The sequence below is a fragment of the Dromiciops gliroides genome, chromosome 1, assembly GCF_019393635.1.
Source record: "Dromiciops gliroides isolate mDroGli1 chromosome 1, mDroGli1.pri, whole genome shotgun sequence".
NCBI lineage: Eukaryota > Metazoa > Chordata > Mammalia > Microbiotheria > Microbiotheriidae > Dromiciops > Dromiciops gliroides.
Genome location: NC_057861.1, coordinates 684912052 through 684930150, shown reverse-complemented (window position 1 = coordinate 684930150; position 18099 = coordinate 684912052). Strand labels below are relative to the sequence as shown.

Sequence of the window (18099 nt, the reverse complement as noted above, 5' to 3'; positions counted from 1 at the left end):
TATCAGTTTGTTTGCATACTTGCATCATACAGTTTTTCATCCTCAATGATCTCCATTCCCTTCATGCCTCAGTTCTTTCCCAGGCCATCACCTTGCATTGGTTATATTCCTGTTTCCCTAACTGACTTGACCTCTTGGTGAACCAACTCACCTTTACACTGTTCTTCATTCTTGAATCTCTTGCCACTTGACTTATCATTTTCTATGCCTTGCCAAACCCCAACATTGCCCCTACCATCCACTTGCTTCATTGCTTTTTGTCTGCTTCTGAACAGAAGATTATTGCATTGATTTGGTACACTACAAATTCACATGATATAATCTCAACTGGACCCTCACTGTAATAAGGAAGACATTCTATTCCTCTCCAGTTAATTTGCTTTCCCACTCACAAACAAAATTAATATAACTGGGTTAAGAATTAAAGCAGTCAAGGGGCAGCTAGGTGGCACAGTGGATAAAGCACCAGGCTTGGATTCAGGAGGACCTGAGTTCAAATTTGGCCTCAGATACTTGACACTAGCTGTGTAACCTTGAACAAGTCACTTAACTCTCATTGCACCCCCCCAAAAAATAGATAAAATAAGTCTTAGAGCAGCTAGGTGTTGCAGTGGATAAAGCACCAGCCCTGGATTCAGTAGGACCTGAATTCAAATTTGGCCTCAGACACTTGACACTTACTAGCTGTGTGACTGGGCAAGTCACCCTTATTGCCCTGCCCCCCCCCCCCCAAAGAATTAAAGCAGTAGAATGGGATAAGGTTTTGGTATCCAAGATATGAAAATAATTCCCCTCCAAAATTGATATTTTTGTGATGGTAAGTTAGGCCATTTTTTTAATCCCAATTCTTACCTAGCTTTAGTTATTGAATGGGCATTGCCTCAGAAAAACTGAGGCCTGGGGAAGGCTTTAATTGAGAAAGGTCAAAATCATCCACTGTGTCCCAGGCCATCACCAGGCATCTTGACTTTTGTCTTAGCACTGGACTTCAGTGACCCTGGAGGAGAGAGGCTGACACTGCCATCTCTGCCTCCTTAAATCCAATTCATGCACAAGTCAAGACATCACCCTTGAAGGACAAACAACAACAACTATCTGATTGAAGGTCTTTAGCCCTCCTTAGATATCAGACCTGGTATTTCATCATACGAACTAAATTTGTCACCCCCATGATTGCATTACTTTACTCTAATCCCTTCACTATTCACCTTGAAAGGTCAGCTTCATGTCTTACTTCCTCCATGAAGCCTTTCCTACTATATTTTGATTTCTGTATTCCCTAAACTCCTACAGCATTTAAAACACAGTTCATTATTTAATTATCGCTTATATTTCATTTATATTAATTATGTCACCCTCACTAGCATGTAAACTCCTGACAACAGGGATCTCTTCTTCCATTTCTTTAGTATATCTCATAGTATCTAGCCTTGTCTCAGGCATTTGATGGGTGCTCGCTCACACTTACTGATTGACCACTGTATTAGAAAGCACTCAAAGAGGATATTAACTTTATTGTTTTTAGCCTGATGTCCATCCTGGGAAGTGCTGGGCATTTCCAGGTTCTAAGGGTCATACTGTCATCAGACTTGCCAGGAAGATCAAACCAACAGCAGTTACCATGGAGCACATCTCAGAGAAGATTTCTCCCTCAGGAAATACCCACAGTGCTCCCAAGGACTTTTCTGTTTATGTAAGTATTTTTCTACATTTAAAATTCAAAGTGCTAAAAAAAGTGATGAAATGTACATTGGGCCTGTAAATACTACACTATGTAGAGGTACTTTAAGTCATTGTCACAATTCCTGAGACACTGAATACAAATTGATTTAGTAAATCAAATCAATATTTTTCTGAGATAACAGTGCATAATTTTTTACTTCTTTTTTAATAATAAACATTTTTATTTATAGTTTTGAATTCCAAATTTCATCCCTCCTTCCCTCCCTCCCCTCTCTCCTCCCTGAAGTGGTAAGCAATCAGATGTGGGTTATACATATACAATTATATAAAACATTACCATATTAGTCATTTTGCACAAGAAAACATGAATAAAAGAAAAAACGAAAGTAAAAAATAGCATGCTTTGGGGCAGCTAGGTGGTACAGTGGATAGAGCCCCAGCCCTGGAATCAGGAGTACCTGAGTTCAAATCCGGCCTCAGACACTTGATACTTACTAGCTGTGTGACCCTGGGCAAGTCACTTAACCCCAATTGCCTCACCAAAAAAAATAGCATGATTTAGTCTGTGTTCAATCAATATCAGTTTTTTTCTTTGGAGGTAGATAGTATGTTTCATCATTAGTCCTTTGGGATTGTCTTAGATCATTATATTGCTTAGAATAGTTAACTCATTCACAGTTCTTCATCAAATAATATTGCTGTCTCTGTGTACAATGTTCTCTTGGTTCTGCTCCCTTCACTATACATCATTTCATACATGTCTTTCCAGGCCTTTCTGAAGTCATCCTGCTTGTCATTTCTTATAACACAATAATATTCTATCACCATCTTATACCACAGTCTGTTTAGTCATTCCCCAATTGATGGGCCTTCCTTTAATTTCCAATTCTTAGCCACCACGAAAAGAGCTGTTATAAGTATTTTTGTACAGATAGTTCTTTTTCTCTTTTGGGGGATGTCTTTGGAATAGAAACATAGTAGTGGTATTGCTGGATCAAAGGGCATGCATGGTTCTATAACCCTGTGGGTATAGTTCCAAATTGTTCTACAGAATGGCTTGAATCTTTTCACAACTCCACCAACCATGGATCAGCATCCCAGTTTTCCCACATTCCTTCTAACACCCAATATTTTCCATTTTTGTTATATTTGCCACTCTGATAGGTATGAGATGATACCTCAGAGTTGTTTTAATTTGCATTTCTCTCATCAATAGTGATCTAGAGCATTTTTTCATATCATTATGGATAGATTTGATTTCTTTTTCTGAAAACTGCCTGTTCATATCCTTTGACCATTTATCAGTTGGGAAATGACTTGTATTTTTACAAATTTGACTCAGTTCTCTATATAATTGAGAAATGAAGCCTTTATCAGAGATATTTGTTTAAAAAATTCTTTCTTGATTTTCTGCTTCCCTTGTAATCTTGATTACATTAGTTTTGTTTGTGCAAAAACTTATTAATTTTATATAATCAAAATGACCTATTTTACATTTTGTTTTGCTCTCTATATCTTCTTTTGTCCTAAATTCTTCCTCTGCCCATAAATCTGACAGATAAACGATTCCATGCTCTCTTAATTTGCTTATGGTATCATCCTTTATATGTAAATCATGTACCCATTTTGATGTTATTTTAGGATACAGTGTGAGATGTTGGTCTAAACCTAGTTTCTGCCATACTGTTTTCCAGTTTTTCCAGCAGTTTTTTCAATTCAATATTTTAAATTTTGTATTTATACATTTTGGTTTTATATTACATATGCTTCCAACAAGTACTCAAAAACAAACCCTTTTGTCCAGTCTCTATATAAAGTTAAATCAATGATTACCAACAAAAAGGAGGGAAGTTAACTTTTTTATATTTTAACTTTGGCAGTATGATGCCAACATTTCCCATTATATTTAACCATAGTTTTGTTGTATCATGATGTGATCTTATTTATACTGTTGTAGTATTTTTGATCTTTGATTCTTCATTTGGCATCACTTAACCCAAGTTTACCCATGTTTCTTGAATTCTGTACATTTGTCATTCCTTATTATATAATGATTTTCTATTTAATTCATATACCCTTCATATTCATATTCCGTCATTCTGCAATTAGGCATGTCTTTTGCTTTTAGGTTTTCATGATCATCAATAATGCTGTTACAGATATTTTTGGAAATATGTCTTTCTCTGTTGCTACTAAAGTCCTTTCTTGTAAAGGGTGCTCCAAGTCAAAGGTTATGAACAATTTGATAACCTTTTCTTGCATATTTCAAAATTGTTGGCCAGGACAGTTGAACCAATTCACAATTCTACCACCAATGAATGTCTCTATTCAAATATCTACTCAAACAATGAGTTTTCCAATTTTTTTTAACATTTCTGTTAGCTAATCAAACCATATTTTAACAACTGAAGAACATATTACTTAAAAGAATCCTCAGTTCAATTAAATTCAAATTAATAAACATTTATTGATTATATGCAGTACACAGGGCCCTGACTTAGACACTAGAAAAGTCATTGCTCAAATGGTACTTACTCTCTAGAGGAGAATATATGACATATAATAAAATACAAGACATAAATGTATATTAGAGCAGCAAAGAGTAATATGAAGTTCAAAAAGGAAAAGGTTATTAGTAATTGAGGAAGTTAGGGAAGGCTTGATAAAATAGTTTTTTATTTGAATTGAGCTCTAAATATTGGAGGGAATTTATAGGTGATAATGGCAGGAAAAGCATTCCACATATAGAATAGCATATGTAAAAGCAAAGAGGTGGGGAATTATGAGTAAGAAAATATTCTAATAGTGAACAATCTAGCTTACAGCATGGCTATAGGAAGGTCATCATGATGGTCAAGCAGTGGAAGAAAATGAAGATGTTTAGTTTGGAGAAGAGACAACTCATGGGAGAATAAGATAACTTATTGATAATTGAAAGGCTGCCACATGGAAGATGAATTTGATTTGTTCTGTATGGTTCCATAAAACAAAATAAAGAGTGATGGATAGAAGTTGCAATGAGACAAATTTAGGCTTGATGTTAGGAAAAACTCTGTAACAACTCAAGCCAACCAGAAGTAGAGTGGGCTTCCTTAGGGACCCATTTCCTCATTGGAAATCTTTAAGCTGAGACCTGACCACTTATTGGCTGTATAGTCAGAATTCTTTTAGAAAGATAGCTGCTTAAGGTCCTTTCTAAATCTAAAATTCTGTTATTTTATGAAATGTGCTATGTCAGGCCTGTCTTTACCATGTATATCATAAGTATTGGGACACATGACTTTATTATGGTAAAATATTTCTTACCAAATGTGATCAATTCAACCAATATACTACTCCTTTTCTATTATTATATTAGGCACAAAAATTAAACTTTAGAATAAGAATAAAAACACTTTTCTGCCACTTTTTTCTCTTCTAAACTAATCTTTGCCTTCAAGTAGTGAGTAGAGAGAGAAGCATAAAAGAAGGTATATAAGACGCACTGTCATTTTCATTTATCTAACAAGGGATTGGATGTACACTTGGGAAATATATTTGTGTAGTGTATAATCCCTAGAGCCCTATGGTAGGAATACATGTTTTATATTTTGGAAAGCATAGTAAATAATAAAATTGACGAGGTAACCTGAGATTTAAGTCAGAAATAAAATATTTTAACATCATGATACTATCACAGATCTAAAACTCATTTGCTATTTTCTCTATTTCCCACAAGCAAAATGCTTTCAGATATCCATATAAAAATATAATCTGCCTAATGAAAATAGCTACAGTCATTGTTACTACTAGAAGTGATGTTCTTGTTGCTTTTTGTCCTGACAATTTTTTACTTGTTTCAAGAACTATGAATAAGTGTAAGTGTTCTCTTCTTTCTTGGGTATTTCATATTATCTGTACTTCTCCTAGGCAATTATCACATGCTGTTTTATATTTTGAATGCATACCTATCTTCTGTGCTATAGTGTAAACTACTTAAAAGTAGAAAGTATGTCTTATTTATCTTTGAATCCCTTATACCACTTAGCATAATGCCTAGCCCATGGTAGTTGACAAATTATAATGCTTTTAATTTGAATATTTAATTCAATACTATCCACCCAATAAATGGTTAGAGAGTTGTTGCTACTTGAACAAAGATATTTTGATCATCTTAGTGAAATCAGTATTTCACACAGTCCCTAATCTCCATGTCTTTCACATTTTCAGGGACTCAAAGACGATTGTGAAGGAGAAGAAATCTTTCTAGGTCATTTTACATATAACCAAAAGGGGACCACTGTTCAAACATTTAAGCTACAGGTAATGAGAGACCTTGGAAAAGATAATTAGATGAAAATATGTTTTGTTTTGTTTTCTAGGAATTTGTTTGGATTTAATTCTAACCAAAAAAAATTATAATAGGAAGTAAATGAAGAAATGCAGAAGTCATATCGACCCTTGTAAATAAGACTTCAAAAATGTGATAGTATGGGGCAGCTAGGTGGTGCAGTAGATAGAGCACTGACCCTGGATTCAGGAGGACCTGAGTTCAAATCCAGCCTCAGACACTTTATACTTACTAGCTGTGTGACCCTAGGCAAGTCACTTAACCCCAATTGCCTCACCCCCCAAAAAAATGTAATAGTAAAACAAAAAAATGTTATAGTTTCATTATAATAATTAGGCAATTTTTAGAAAATTCAGGCAAAAATGAACATATATATATATATATATATATATATGCTTGTATGTGTGTGCATAAAGTCTATTAAGGAGAACTATAGGGAGAAATCTGGCCTTCTGCATTCTATTCCTTTTCTTCTTGATCAGTATGACTGAGAGAGAAAAGAGTGAGGGGGCAGCTAGGTGGTGTAGTGGATAAAGCATGGCTCTGGATTCAGGAGGACCTGAGTTTAAATCCAACCTCAGACACTTGACACTAACTGTGTGACCCTGGGCAAGTCACTTAACCCTCATTGCCCTGCAAAAAAAAAAAGAAAAGAGTGAGAAACATCTTTTCAGTTCTCTGTAGTTCACTGTCTCCATCTATGAAATGATTAAAAATACTTATGGCATAAGGGAATGAAGAAACTTAATTCCCAATTACTCATAAAGTACATTCATATTCTTTGAGATGGACATTCCTATAAAATATTAATTTGATTTTATATTTTCTTTGTTTTCAGGATGGAGTTTCAGAATCCTTACCATGTGTGAAACTGAAAATTCTGAATAATTGGGGTCATCCCAAATATACATGCTTATATCGATTCAGAGTCCATGGCAAGCCAGAAGATGATGGCTTAGGAGAGGCTATTAACAAAAGCAAGGGACTGACTGTGGGGATTTAAAATGGCATATCTACCAAGTCAAAACAGCCAAAGCCCCCTACAATCAAATAACTGGGATACAACCTTCAAAGAGAGTACTTCATGCTCACATTAAAATAATAAGAAAAGTTGGATTCCACAATTAGTGAATGTTGTTTATAAAAATGTTTGGAAATTAACTTTAAAGAGTTTTGGTTTTTATGCTCAAATACCACCTCCCTTTCTTTCCATAGTTCATTTGGACCTGAGTGAGATAGGAGTTTTGGATAGCACAATGGACTTGGTATCAGGAAGTTCTGTGTTTGAATCCTATTTCTGACTCATGTATCCATGAGTAAATCACTTATTTGATCCTGTGTTGTTTAAAATCTAAATGTGGGTCCTAATCTGCCTCCCCCCTCCGTTTTTCTAGGGGGAAGCTGGCTAAAATTAATGATAAATTCAGCAAGAGTTTAGGCTTTTAAGGATTTATGAAAATATATTATAAGTTAATGAAGAGAGAGAGAGATTGAGAATAGATTCCTTATAGCATAGAATAATCCTAGCTTGGATCTATTTGGTATAGCCAGAGAGGGAAAAAAAACAAACAAACTTCCTTTCCTAGAAGCTCACTTAAAGTCTCTCACCACCAAGCTGATGTCCAAACGACCAAGAGGAGTCTCCTCCTGTTCTCCATCTCCCACCATGCTGGTTCCTCAACGAAAAAAGAGACCAAGGCAGCGCCCTAACCTCTGCTTCCTAGTTCCTCTCTCCCTCCCTGAAAGGGAAGGTCCTTCAAGTTGATTGATTGAGAGTGGTCTCTTGCTGATGTCAGTAGTACACCACCTCTGAGAACATGTTACTCAGGGCCAGCCAGGTGTGGTCTCCATCCAATCACCCTTAAGTAGGTACTTAGTTTCTCAGTCTCACCCAATTCAAACAATATTAAATCAATCCTCAGGTGGGACCCCTGGGTGTCTTCCAAATCTCATTATTTTATCACAATCCTTACTTTCTATTTCTATATCTATATCTACATATCTATTTTTACCAAAACTGTGATTTCATACATGTAAGGAACTCTCAATGAGGAATCCCTTCACCAATGCACATCTGACATGTTCTCTGCAATTTACTAGTTAATCTTAGAGAGTTGGTAGGGCACTGACTTGTAAAATAGGGATAGTAACATTAACCATGTCTAAGTTTTAGGATTCAGGATTGAATAAGAAAGAAGTTTATAGTGGTAAATTGTAGAATATCTTCCCTTAGAGGTTCTCTCATTCAATCCCCCAGAAATAAGAAGTGGTAACATAGTTAATGAGTGGAATAAGCAGGATTCATATTCAGGTCTTCTGAGTTCTGAGTGTAGCACTCTTTCTACTATGCTGTGATACCTTCAACAACAACAAGAACTACAACACTACCCTCAAAACCTACTCATCATCTATATCAGGGCTTCTTAAACTTTTTCCACTTGTGACTCCTTTTCACCCAAGAAATTTTTACACAACCTGAGTATATAGGTATATATAACCTTTTACTGTTGCCAAATTTTTTGTGACCCCTACATTCAGTTGTGTGACCCCATATGGGCTTGTGACCCATAGTTTAAAAAGCTAGGATCTATATCATGGGTGACACAGGGTTACTGACTGACCCTACTTGAAACTATAATGATTATCAGTTTGATACAGAAAAGAGTGGAGTAATTGGTGCTTCTCCTTATTTAGTAACACAAGAAGGCAAGTTACATCAGAACAAATCAGAAACATCAATAACCCAACCACTGAAAATGCTATGGTACAGAATGTGATGACCACTAAGTGGAGTAACCATAAGTGCACATGAAATTAAATGGATTGAAAACATGAATACTTTCATTATGTGCCAGTACAATATTACGACAGAAAGCACTATACCATTTATACCGCCTCTGTTGATTATCTTGAAGTCTTTGATATAATTCCTCAGTCATGGATTATCTATATATTATCTCCTTGTCAAATAGGTAGATTATTTACATCCTTAAAGCAAATGATAAACAGAGTAACTTAAAAATAATGTTCATTATCTCCTTGTCAAATAGGTAGATTATTTACATCCTTAAAGCAAATGATAAACAGAGTAACTTAAAAATAATGTTCAGAACAAGCAAAAATTATTTTACTGAGAAACAATAAAGGATGATAATTATCACACACCACTGAAGCTCAGAGTCAAGAATAGAATCAAAATTACCTCCATGAACATCATCCACATGAACGTTAGCTCATTATATCAACAAAAAAAAAAAACAGTGAACAAATGACTGTCATGCAAATTTGTGGCAACCTAGAGATTTAGAATGGCAATTCAGGACTAGGTTGATGGCACTAGAAATGACTAAAGAATTGTCCTTGCGTAACATACCAGTGCATATTAAAAAAATTTGGCACCTCATAAATAAATACCTAGAGAAATGGTAGCTAAAATGGCAATCAGAAGTTTGCTATCTTTCTCAAACTGACAAACCACAACTGCCCATCCTATAAAAATAGACTTCCAAATATCCTGGAAAACTGAACTAATATACTTCATAGGAACCAGAATATTACCACAGTCTAGCTTGTTGTCTCTACGTGCCCAGATTTGACATTGATTCAGAAAAACTTATGATCAATGTTTTAAAATAGGGAGAAGAGAAGAGAAGAAAAATCAGTGTCATGACAATCCAGAGAAAAGGGAATATCCAGAAGAGAGTAGTCAGCAGTATCAAATGCTGCAGAGAGGTCAAGAAGGATATAGACTGAAAAGGTCACTGGATTTGGAAATTAAAAGATCATTAGTAATCTTGGAGAGAGTAGTTTCAGTTCAGTAATGATATCAGAAAACTGTAAGAATATGAGGAGTGAGAAAAAAAGGAAGTGGAGGCTTTGAAAATAGCGTTTTTGTTTGTTTTTGTGAGGCAATTGGCATTAAGTGACTTGCCCAGGGTCTCACAGCTAGTAAGTGTCAAGTGTCTGAGGCCGGATTTGAACTCAGGTCTTCCTGAATCCAGGGCTGATGCTCTATCCCCTGTGCCACCTAGCTGCCCTATTGAAAATAGCTTTTAAAAATTAATTTGGCTGTGAAAAAGAAGAGATACAGAGTGATTCTTTGAGGGAATGGTAGGATCAAGTGAAAGATTTTTTTTTAAAAGATGGGAGACATCTTTATAGGCAACAGGAAAAGAACTAGCTGATGAGGAGAGATTGAAGATTAGAGATAAAATGCACAAACAAAATCAATGCTATTAAAACTAGAAGTAACTGGGAAAATATTTGCAGCAAGTTTGTGTGACAAAGGTCTCACATCCAAGATATATAATGATTTGGTTCAAATTTATAAAAATAGCTGTTCCCTAATATAAATATGAACATGCAGAGTTTAACAGAAAAAAACCCAAGTAATAAACAAACTTGGAAAAATGCTTCAAATCACTAATAATTAGGGAAATGCAAATTAAAACAACTTTGAGGTTCTACCAAACACCCACTAAATTTGAGTAAAAAGGGGAAATGACAATTGTTGAAGGTGCTATAGGAAAACAAACACATTAATGTAATGTTGGTGGGACTGGAAATGCTTCAGCCATTTAAGAATACAATATGTCCCCCAAAGTCACTAAATGGTTTGTTCCCTTTGACCCAGCAATAAAATTACTAGGCTCCTATCCCTAAAGAGCAAAAAAGAAATAGAAAAAGTACCTATTCATATTTACAAAAATACTTTTAGAAGTTCTTTTGGTGGGCACTAAAGGGGTGCCCATCAATCAGTGAATGGCTAAAACAAATTATGGTATATGAATGTAAGGGAACATTATTGTGAAATGACAAAATATACAATTTCAGAGAAATCTGGGAAGACTTGTATGAACTGTTGTAGAGAGAAATGAGAAAACTAGAACAATTTCTGCAATAACATTATAAAGAAAAACAACTTTGAAAGACTTGAGTGCTGTGACAGATGTAATCAATAACTACAGTTTCTGAGTAATGCTACTCCTCTCTTGAGAAATGATGGACTCAGAATGCAGAACAAGATATATGTTTTTAGACACAACATAGGAATTTGTTTTCCTTGGTTATGCATATTTATTATAATGGTTTTTTTCTTTTTGTTGTTGTTTCCAATGGGGATGGATGGGAGGAAGAAGGGGGATAGGACGGGGTAGAAAATAAAGAAAAGTGGGTTCACTGAAGCATTTTTTAATGCAGAGAATGGAAGGTAGCCCAGAAAGAAGCACAGACAAGCAGAACAGTTTTGAGAGCGACAATTTGAACTTATTATATACTTAAAAAGAAAAGCAAGCTATACATAACAGACATCTACAGTTTCATGATAATCCTATTTTTCTATTCTACCCTATATATGGAAATGGCAATTTTGTTCACTGTTAAGAATAAAATAAAAAATAATCTCTAGCTATCTTCAAAGTTTAGCTCAAGCACAGGCTCTTTTATGAGGCCTTTCCTTATTCCCATAGTTGCTAGTGCCTCTTCCTACCCAATCCTTGCCCTGTGGTTACCTTTTATTTGCTTCACATATATTTTGTATCTTCTATGCATATATGTTTTTCATCTCCCCTGTATCTTCCTCCACCCCTTTAGAATGTAAGCTCCTTGAGGATAGGGGCCACTTAGTTTTTGTCTTTGTTTCCTCAGTATTAGCACAATGCCTGGCACATATCATGTGCTTTACAAATACTGGTTGATTTCACTTGAGAGAGACAGAGACAGGGACACACACAGAAAGACAGACACTGAAAGAAAAGAGGAGGATGAGGAGAAAGAAGAGAACAACAACGATGATGACAACTTGTCATGGTAAGCTTCTGGAGGAAACTGGAGAGATGGGAGCAAGGGTACAATTAGAAAGGTTAGCCTTTGCAAAAAACAGTGGCCACCTCTAAAATTGGAAGCTATATAATTGAATTTTGTAATTGAGAGATCATTGGTAACTTTGAAGAGAGTGGTCTCAGTTGAGTGATGAGGTCAAAAGCCAGATTGCAAAGGGTTGAAAAGTGAATGAAAACAAAGGAAGTAGAGACTAATATAAACAGCTTTTTCTAGGAGTTCAGGTAAAGGAAGAAAGATCGAGGATGATCATTTAAAAAATAGTACAGTCAAGGGAGAATTAGTTTTCAAAAGGATAGGGGAAACCTGGGCATGTTTGTAGTCAGTAGGGAATAAGCCAGCAGATAGGAAGAGATTGAAGATTAAACAGTGTCTAATTAGGGTGTGAGTGCAATATATAAGAAGAAATAAGTATGTATAGGATCAACTGTCTAATTAAATAGGTTGGTCTTAGTGAGAAGGGACATATTTTGCATGACCATACATATTCATAATGTTTTTCTTACCTTCTCAATGGGTGGAGGAGACACAAGATGAAGGAGAGAGTTTGGAAATAAAATTGAACTTTAAAAAAAAAAGAAGAGGCATAAATTTATTAGACTGGAGTAAAGAAGGAGAGAATGAGGGATGTCAAGAGGAGAGATGCAGATTAGGGGAGAAGAGAGATAACCTGGAGAGTGGCCTCCTTTTTCTAGGTAAAGTATGAGGTAAAGTTTCATTTGTATGACCATTACTCAGCTTAATTTTCTGAATCATCATCCTATTCGTACCTACCAAGTATGAGCATCTCCTAAAACTCTATCCTGGGTATTCTCTCTCATTCTTTTGGTAAACTCATCATTTCCTAGAGTTCAATTATTGTTTCTATATAGGTGACTCTTAAATTTATATATTGTTTTAATCTCTTTCTGGAACTCCAGTCCTAAAATAACAGATTTCCCCCCTCATTTTATCCAGAAGTATAACCATAAGAGCCTTTGTCAAATACCAGGCTAAAATCTGGATCTACTGGGTCTTTGGTATTTCCTTCCTAAACCAAGCTACTAGCATTTTTGAGAAAAATTAAATGTTTGGCATAAGTTGTACTTAGAATGGTTCATATTTGCTACTGTTTTCTTTCTAAGAATTCAAAAGGTATTTATTTAATATCTCAGTCTAGAATTCTTTTAGAGCTAAATTCTGTAAAGGCAAATGGTCTTTAGTTTCTTGAATATTCCTCTTGGTTTTTGAAAGCTACAACATTTGTTTATATTCAGTCCTTCTTCATGATTTCCTTTCTCCCCAGTTACTCAACAGAGGTTCAACAATATAGTCTACAAGTTAATTCCCTACCCTGAGATATAATTCAAAATGCCATAATACTTACTATATCCTTGCCTATGTCGGGTCTCAATTTCCTCCTAATCATACTTTTCATACTCTTTATTGACCTAAGCTAACTATATTTGACAGAGAAGATGAATGTAAGAGTTAAATACAACCTTTTTCACCAAGTAGAAAAGACCTATCCCTTTGTTGTCTCCTTGCTCTGAATATAATTTTAAAAGCACATTTCATTGTCCACAGAATTTCTTTTTTGTCTTTAATGTTTTCTTATAAGGTTCGTTTTGTACTTTAGCCTTCCTGACATTTTTACAAATATATGGCCCATTCCCATATCCTTTCAGTTGCCAAGTCTTGCTGATTTGAGATTCAAATTATCTCCCAAATCCCTTGCCTATTCTCCATTCACACAGCTCCACCCTAGTTCAGACCCTTGTCACCTCTTCCTGGACTATCACAATAGCATTCAAATTTCTGATCCATCTTCCACAAAGCCGACCAAGACATATCTAACTATATCATTTTCCTGCTCAAAAAGCATGAGTGGCTCTCCATTGCTTCTATGATATAATGCAAAATCCATAAGCTAGCTTTCAATGCCCTCTACAATATGTCTTCCACCATAATTCAAGTCTTAATTCATATTACTTTCCATGTACTTTATCCTTCATTCTATATCCTAAAGTATGTGGAAAAACCATTGTATGTCCCTTTAAAAACTTAATTGTATTTTGGTTCAGTAATTTTTTAAATATTCAGGAAAAAAATCCATGGGCCCTTAAGTGAGCTGGTTTGGCTATGACTTGGAATACAATAGCATTTTTCTTTAAACATGTTAAGGAAGAGAAACTTTAGAGAAGATACTTAAAAACTAAATGACCTATCTTTTTAATATGCTCAAATGGGAACTGCTGTCATTCATTATTTCATTAAAAACATCTTTACAAGGGGCAGCTAGGTGGCGCAGTGGATAGAGCATCGGCCCTGGAGTCAGGAGGACCTGAGTTCAAATCCGGCCTCAGACACTTAACACACACTTACTAGCTGTGTGACCCTGGGCAAGTCACTTAACCCCAATTGCCTCACTAAAAAAAAAAAAAAAAGAAAAAAAACCAAAAAACATCTTTACTGAATTTAACTGAATACCCATTTATAACATTTGACATTATCTTTAATACTTTTGTATAAAAGTATTAAATCTCCTACCTTGATTAAATATACATATCACCTTTGAAATATACCACTTTCCCTAGAGAATTTTTTCAGCATTAACTATTAGCAACAAGGCCACAAATAATTTGCCCTGGACACTAGAGAATAAAAGCAAGTCCTTGCAAAAATGGTGTTTAGTTAAAGGCTGCTTATTTTCTCATACCTGCATAAATATCTTTATAGTAGAATATATAAGCACCTACGAAAAGGGTCAGTATCCTTACATCAAGTTTTACATTTTGATCACAGCATATCCTTCAATGTAATTATGTTTCAACCTGAAATTCAAGGTTAGGAAATGTTCTTGTACAATAAACAAACATTAACAGCATCTGGATTGTTCCCAAGATCATTCTGTGATTCAGCTACAAACCCCTGTGGTTGTAATCAGAACTATTTACTTCTAACCAGGTTCACTGAGAATAACATTACACTGCACACTGAAAACAACATATATGCCACGTGTTAATCTCGACCAAAAGTAATGACCCTTCCCCTTTCCTTCTTACTGATACATGAAGTCCAGTTCTAGATTTAAATCTAAAATTTATATATCATTTTTATGGGGCAGCTAGGTGGCGCAGTGGCGAAGCTAGATGGTGCAGTGGATAGAGCACTGGCCCTGGAGCCAGGAGGACCTGAATTCAAATCCGGCCTCAGACACTTAACACTTACTAGCTGTGTGACCCTGGGCAAGTCACTTAACCCCAATTGACTCACCAAAAAAAAAGAAAGAAAAAAATATCATTTTTACTTTGTCTCTGATGAAATAATAGGAAATAATACTTTTAAATGAAGATAATTCCATTTCCACTTAGGCTCTACCTTGATCCCTCTATAATGTATGGTCTTGCCCCTTTAACTCTGGGCTTACATAGTCCAGGTTTTATCTTGGGGGCAGACCTCCAAATTTCTCTCTTAGTTTCATGTCTTATATCAACACCTGGAATTTCATCTAGGATTGTAGTTTTTAAATGGGTCTCTAGAAGTGTGGGTAAGAGGGACCCTCCAGCATTTATTGAGGAGAAAATAGGCTTTATTCTACCCCTCAGAAAATAGAGAAAACAAAGGATTCACAAGAACCGATAGGTAAATGTAGAAAACATATCAAGGAGGCATTATAGCTCATAAACAATCAATACAATTCCTTTCCTTCTCTAGTTTGTCCTACTTTCCCTAGGATCCCCAAACTCTCCATACTCAGTTTAGTTCCAAAGTTTGGACTCCCACAGTTTGTAAATTGAGACAGTTAGAATAAGTCCCTACCATACAAATGAATCTTACTTCTGAGAGGCTAGTGTCATTATGTGGTTTGGCTTCTCTTTTGCTCTTTGGGTTGCTAAACAGGTAATGCCACAATATCCTAGTGAAGTCCCTCTCACCACTTTTAAAGACACAGGCTACCTCTACCCATACAATAGTGGACCCAGTGGGCTCCATGTTAAGCAAACTAGGCATGCTCAAAAGCCTGGTTACACATGAAAAAAAAAAATTAAAGCACTCAGGATACAAAGATTAGTAATTGATTGGGGGGAAAAGTCTTTGTATCAACTATCTTCAGCATGGATCTATTATCCAAGATTTATAGGGAATTAACACAAATATATACTTTTAAGAGCTTTCCCCATTGGATAAGTGGCCAAAGGCAGCTGGGTGTCTGAGTGAATAGAATAATGGGCCTAAGGAAGGGTCAGGAAGAACTGAGTTCAGATACATACTAGCCATGTGACCCTGGACAAGTCACTTAATTTCTGTTTACCTCAGTTTCCTCAACTGTAAAATGGGGATTAAAACAGCAACTACCTTTCAGGGTTTGTTATGAGATTCAAAGGAGATAATATTTATAAATAGTACTTAGAACAGTGCCTGGCACATAATATATGCTACATAAATGCTTATTCCCTTTTCCTTCCTTCCCCACAGGATATGCATTGTTCTCCTAAGAAGAATTAAAAACTATTATTAACCATTTGAAAGATCTTACCTCAAACCTGACAAATCAGCAAAGATGACAAAAGATGGAAAAAGTAAATGTTGAGGGTCTATAGAAAGTTAGGCGCACTAATACATTGTTGGCAGAACTATGAATTGGTTTTTTAATTTTGTAAAGCACTTTGGAATTATGCTAAAAAATTTTTATTGTAATGGCCATAGACTTTGACTTTGAGATCCTATATTAGCACCTATTGTGGTAGCCAAAAACTAAAAATAAAGATGCTCACCAATTAGAAAATGGCTGAACAGTCATGGCATATGAATATACTGGTTTGTGCAATTAGAAATGATAATTGTGCAATTAGAAATGATAATTAAAAAGAATTCCAAGAAGCATGAAAAGACATATAAACTGATGCAGAGCAATATAAGCAAACCAAGGAAACAACATATTCAATGATTATAAAAATAAAATTAAAAAAAAACCTAAATAACACAAAACATAACTGAATATTGTAAAGTGATAATGACCACGCTTAGTCCATGTAAAGAACTGAGAGAACATATCTCCCTTCTCTTTATAGAGATGGAGGACTAGGGTTGTGGAATATTGAATATATTGTTAAGACATGGTTTCAGTATTAGTTTTGCAGAACTGATTTTTTTTCTTTTAAATCTTTGTTACAAAGGATGACACTCGCTAGAGGTTGAGGAGGAATAAATTTGGAAATGAGAGCAATATACAAACAAAAGATATAGATAAAAATAAGATTTAAAAACAAAAATATATTATCCCTATTCTCATAGAATTTATAGTCCAGAAGGAAGAGAAGACAAAAACGTAGATAACTATAATATGCAGTATTACAAACAATGTGTTTTGTGAGGTCTGGGGAAGGAGGCAAATTGGTACCAACAGGGACAACCCGAATGATTGTATAAAGGAGATGGGATTTGTGTTCGATTTCTCAGAGAATTCTGTATTATGGCTGGGATGAACCTTCAAAGGTTGACTAGTCAACCCATTTCTGGACAAGAATTTGCTCTCAAATATATCGATTTGAAAGCAGAATGGTCAGCCTTTGAAAAGGAGTAAGGGTGCCATCTTTTAAGGCATCAGAAGTCTCAACCTAACTTATCTCAAACATGACAAATTAGGTGCACTTCCAGTCCCCATTACAGATTCTTGTTGGAATGGTATAATTAGGATTAAGTTTCCTGCTTCATTGCTCCTTATTCCTCTGTGTTTATTAGGTAACTTAGACAATATTTTCACTTTATTGGGCAGTTTACTTTTGGTATTATATTGCATCTTTGTCTCAAATGACATATCAGGTTGAGCCTTAAGGGCCTGAACATGGATTAAGTCTACTTCCTCTCCCCACTACTTCCCACTCTGGGCATGGAAGCAAACACAGGCTGTACCTGCTGGCAGCTGCTCCCCTCTGCTTGTGAGTAGCAATAACATCTAATGTGTGAGATGACCCTTTTCATCTATACTCCACTGCACTACACAGGGAAAGGTGGATGACCTATTGAAGGATATGTTATAGAAGGTTGTTTTATTTTTCCCAGGTACAGCTTGGACTAGGTAATCTCTAAGGTTCCTTGAAGTATGAGATTCTGTGAAAGAATAATACAAATATCAATTGTTAATGTTATCCTTTGCAGGGGATTTTAACAAGGAATAATCCTTTAATTTAAAAGTATCCCTAATGATGAATTTCAGCTGTTCGTTTTAGGACAGAAAGTAGAATTATCCTGTCAACCTTGGGAGC

At 35.4% G+C, this 18099-nt stretch overlaps 1 protein-coding gene across 1 annotated transcript in view; it reads left to right on the top strand.

The window, feature by feature from the left end:
• The window catches only part of SUN3 (Sad1 and UNC84 domain containing 3), a 47340-nt gene that overhangs the window by 15436 nt on the left and 13805 nt on the right, over nucleotides 1-18099 (top strand). The window contains exons 8-10 of the mRNA XM_044001128.1: nucleotides 1526-1693; nucleotides 5893-5985; nucleotides 6852-7004. Of these exons, the coding sequence (XP_043857063.1) occupies nucleotides 1526-1693; nucleotides 5893-5985; nucleotides 6852-7004 (414 nt within the window). The remainder of the gene's footprint in view (nucleotides 1-1525; nucleotides 1694-5892; nucleotides 5986-6851; nucleotides 7005-18099) is intronic.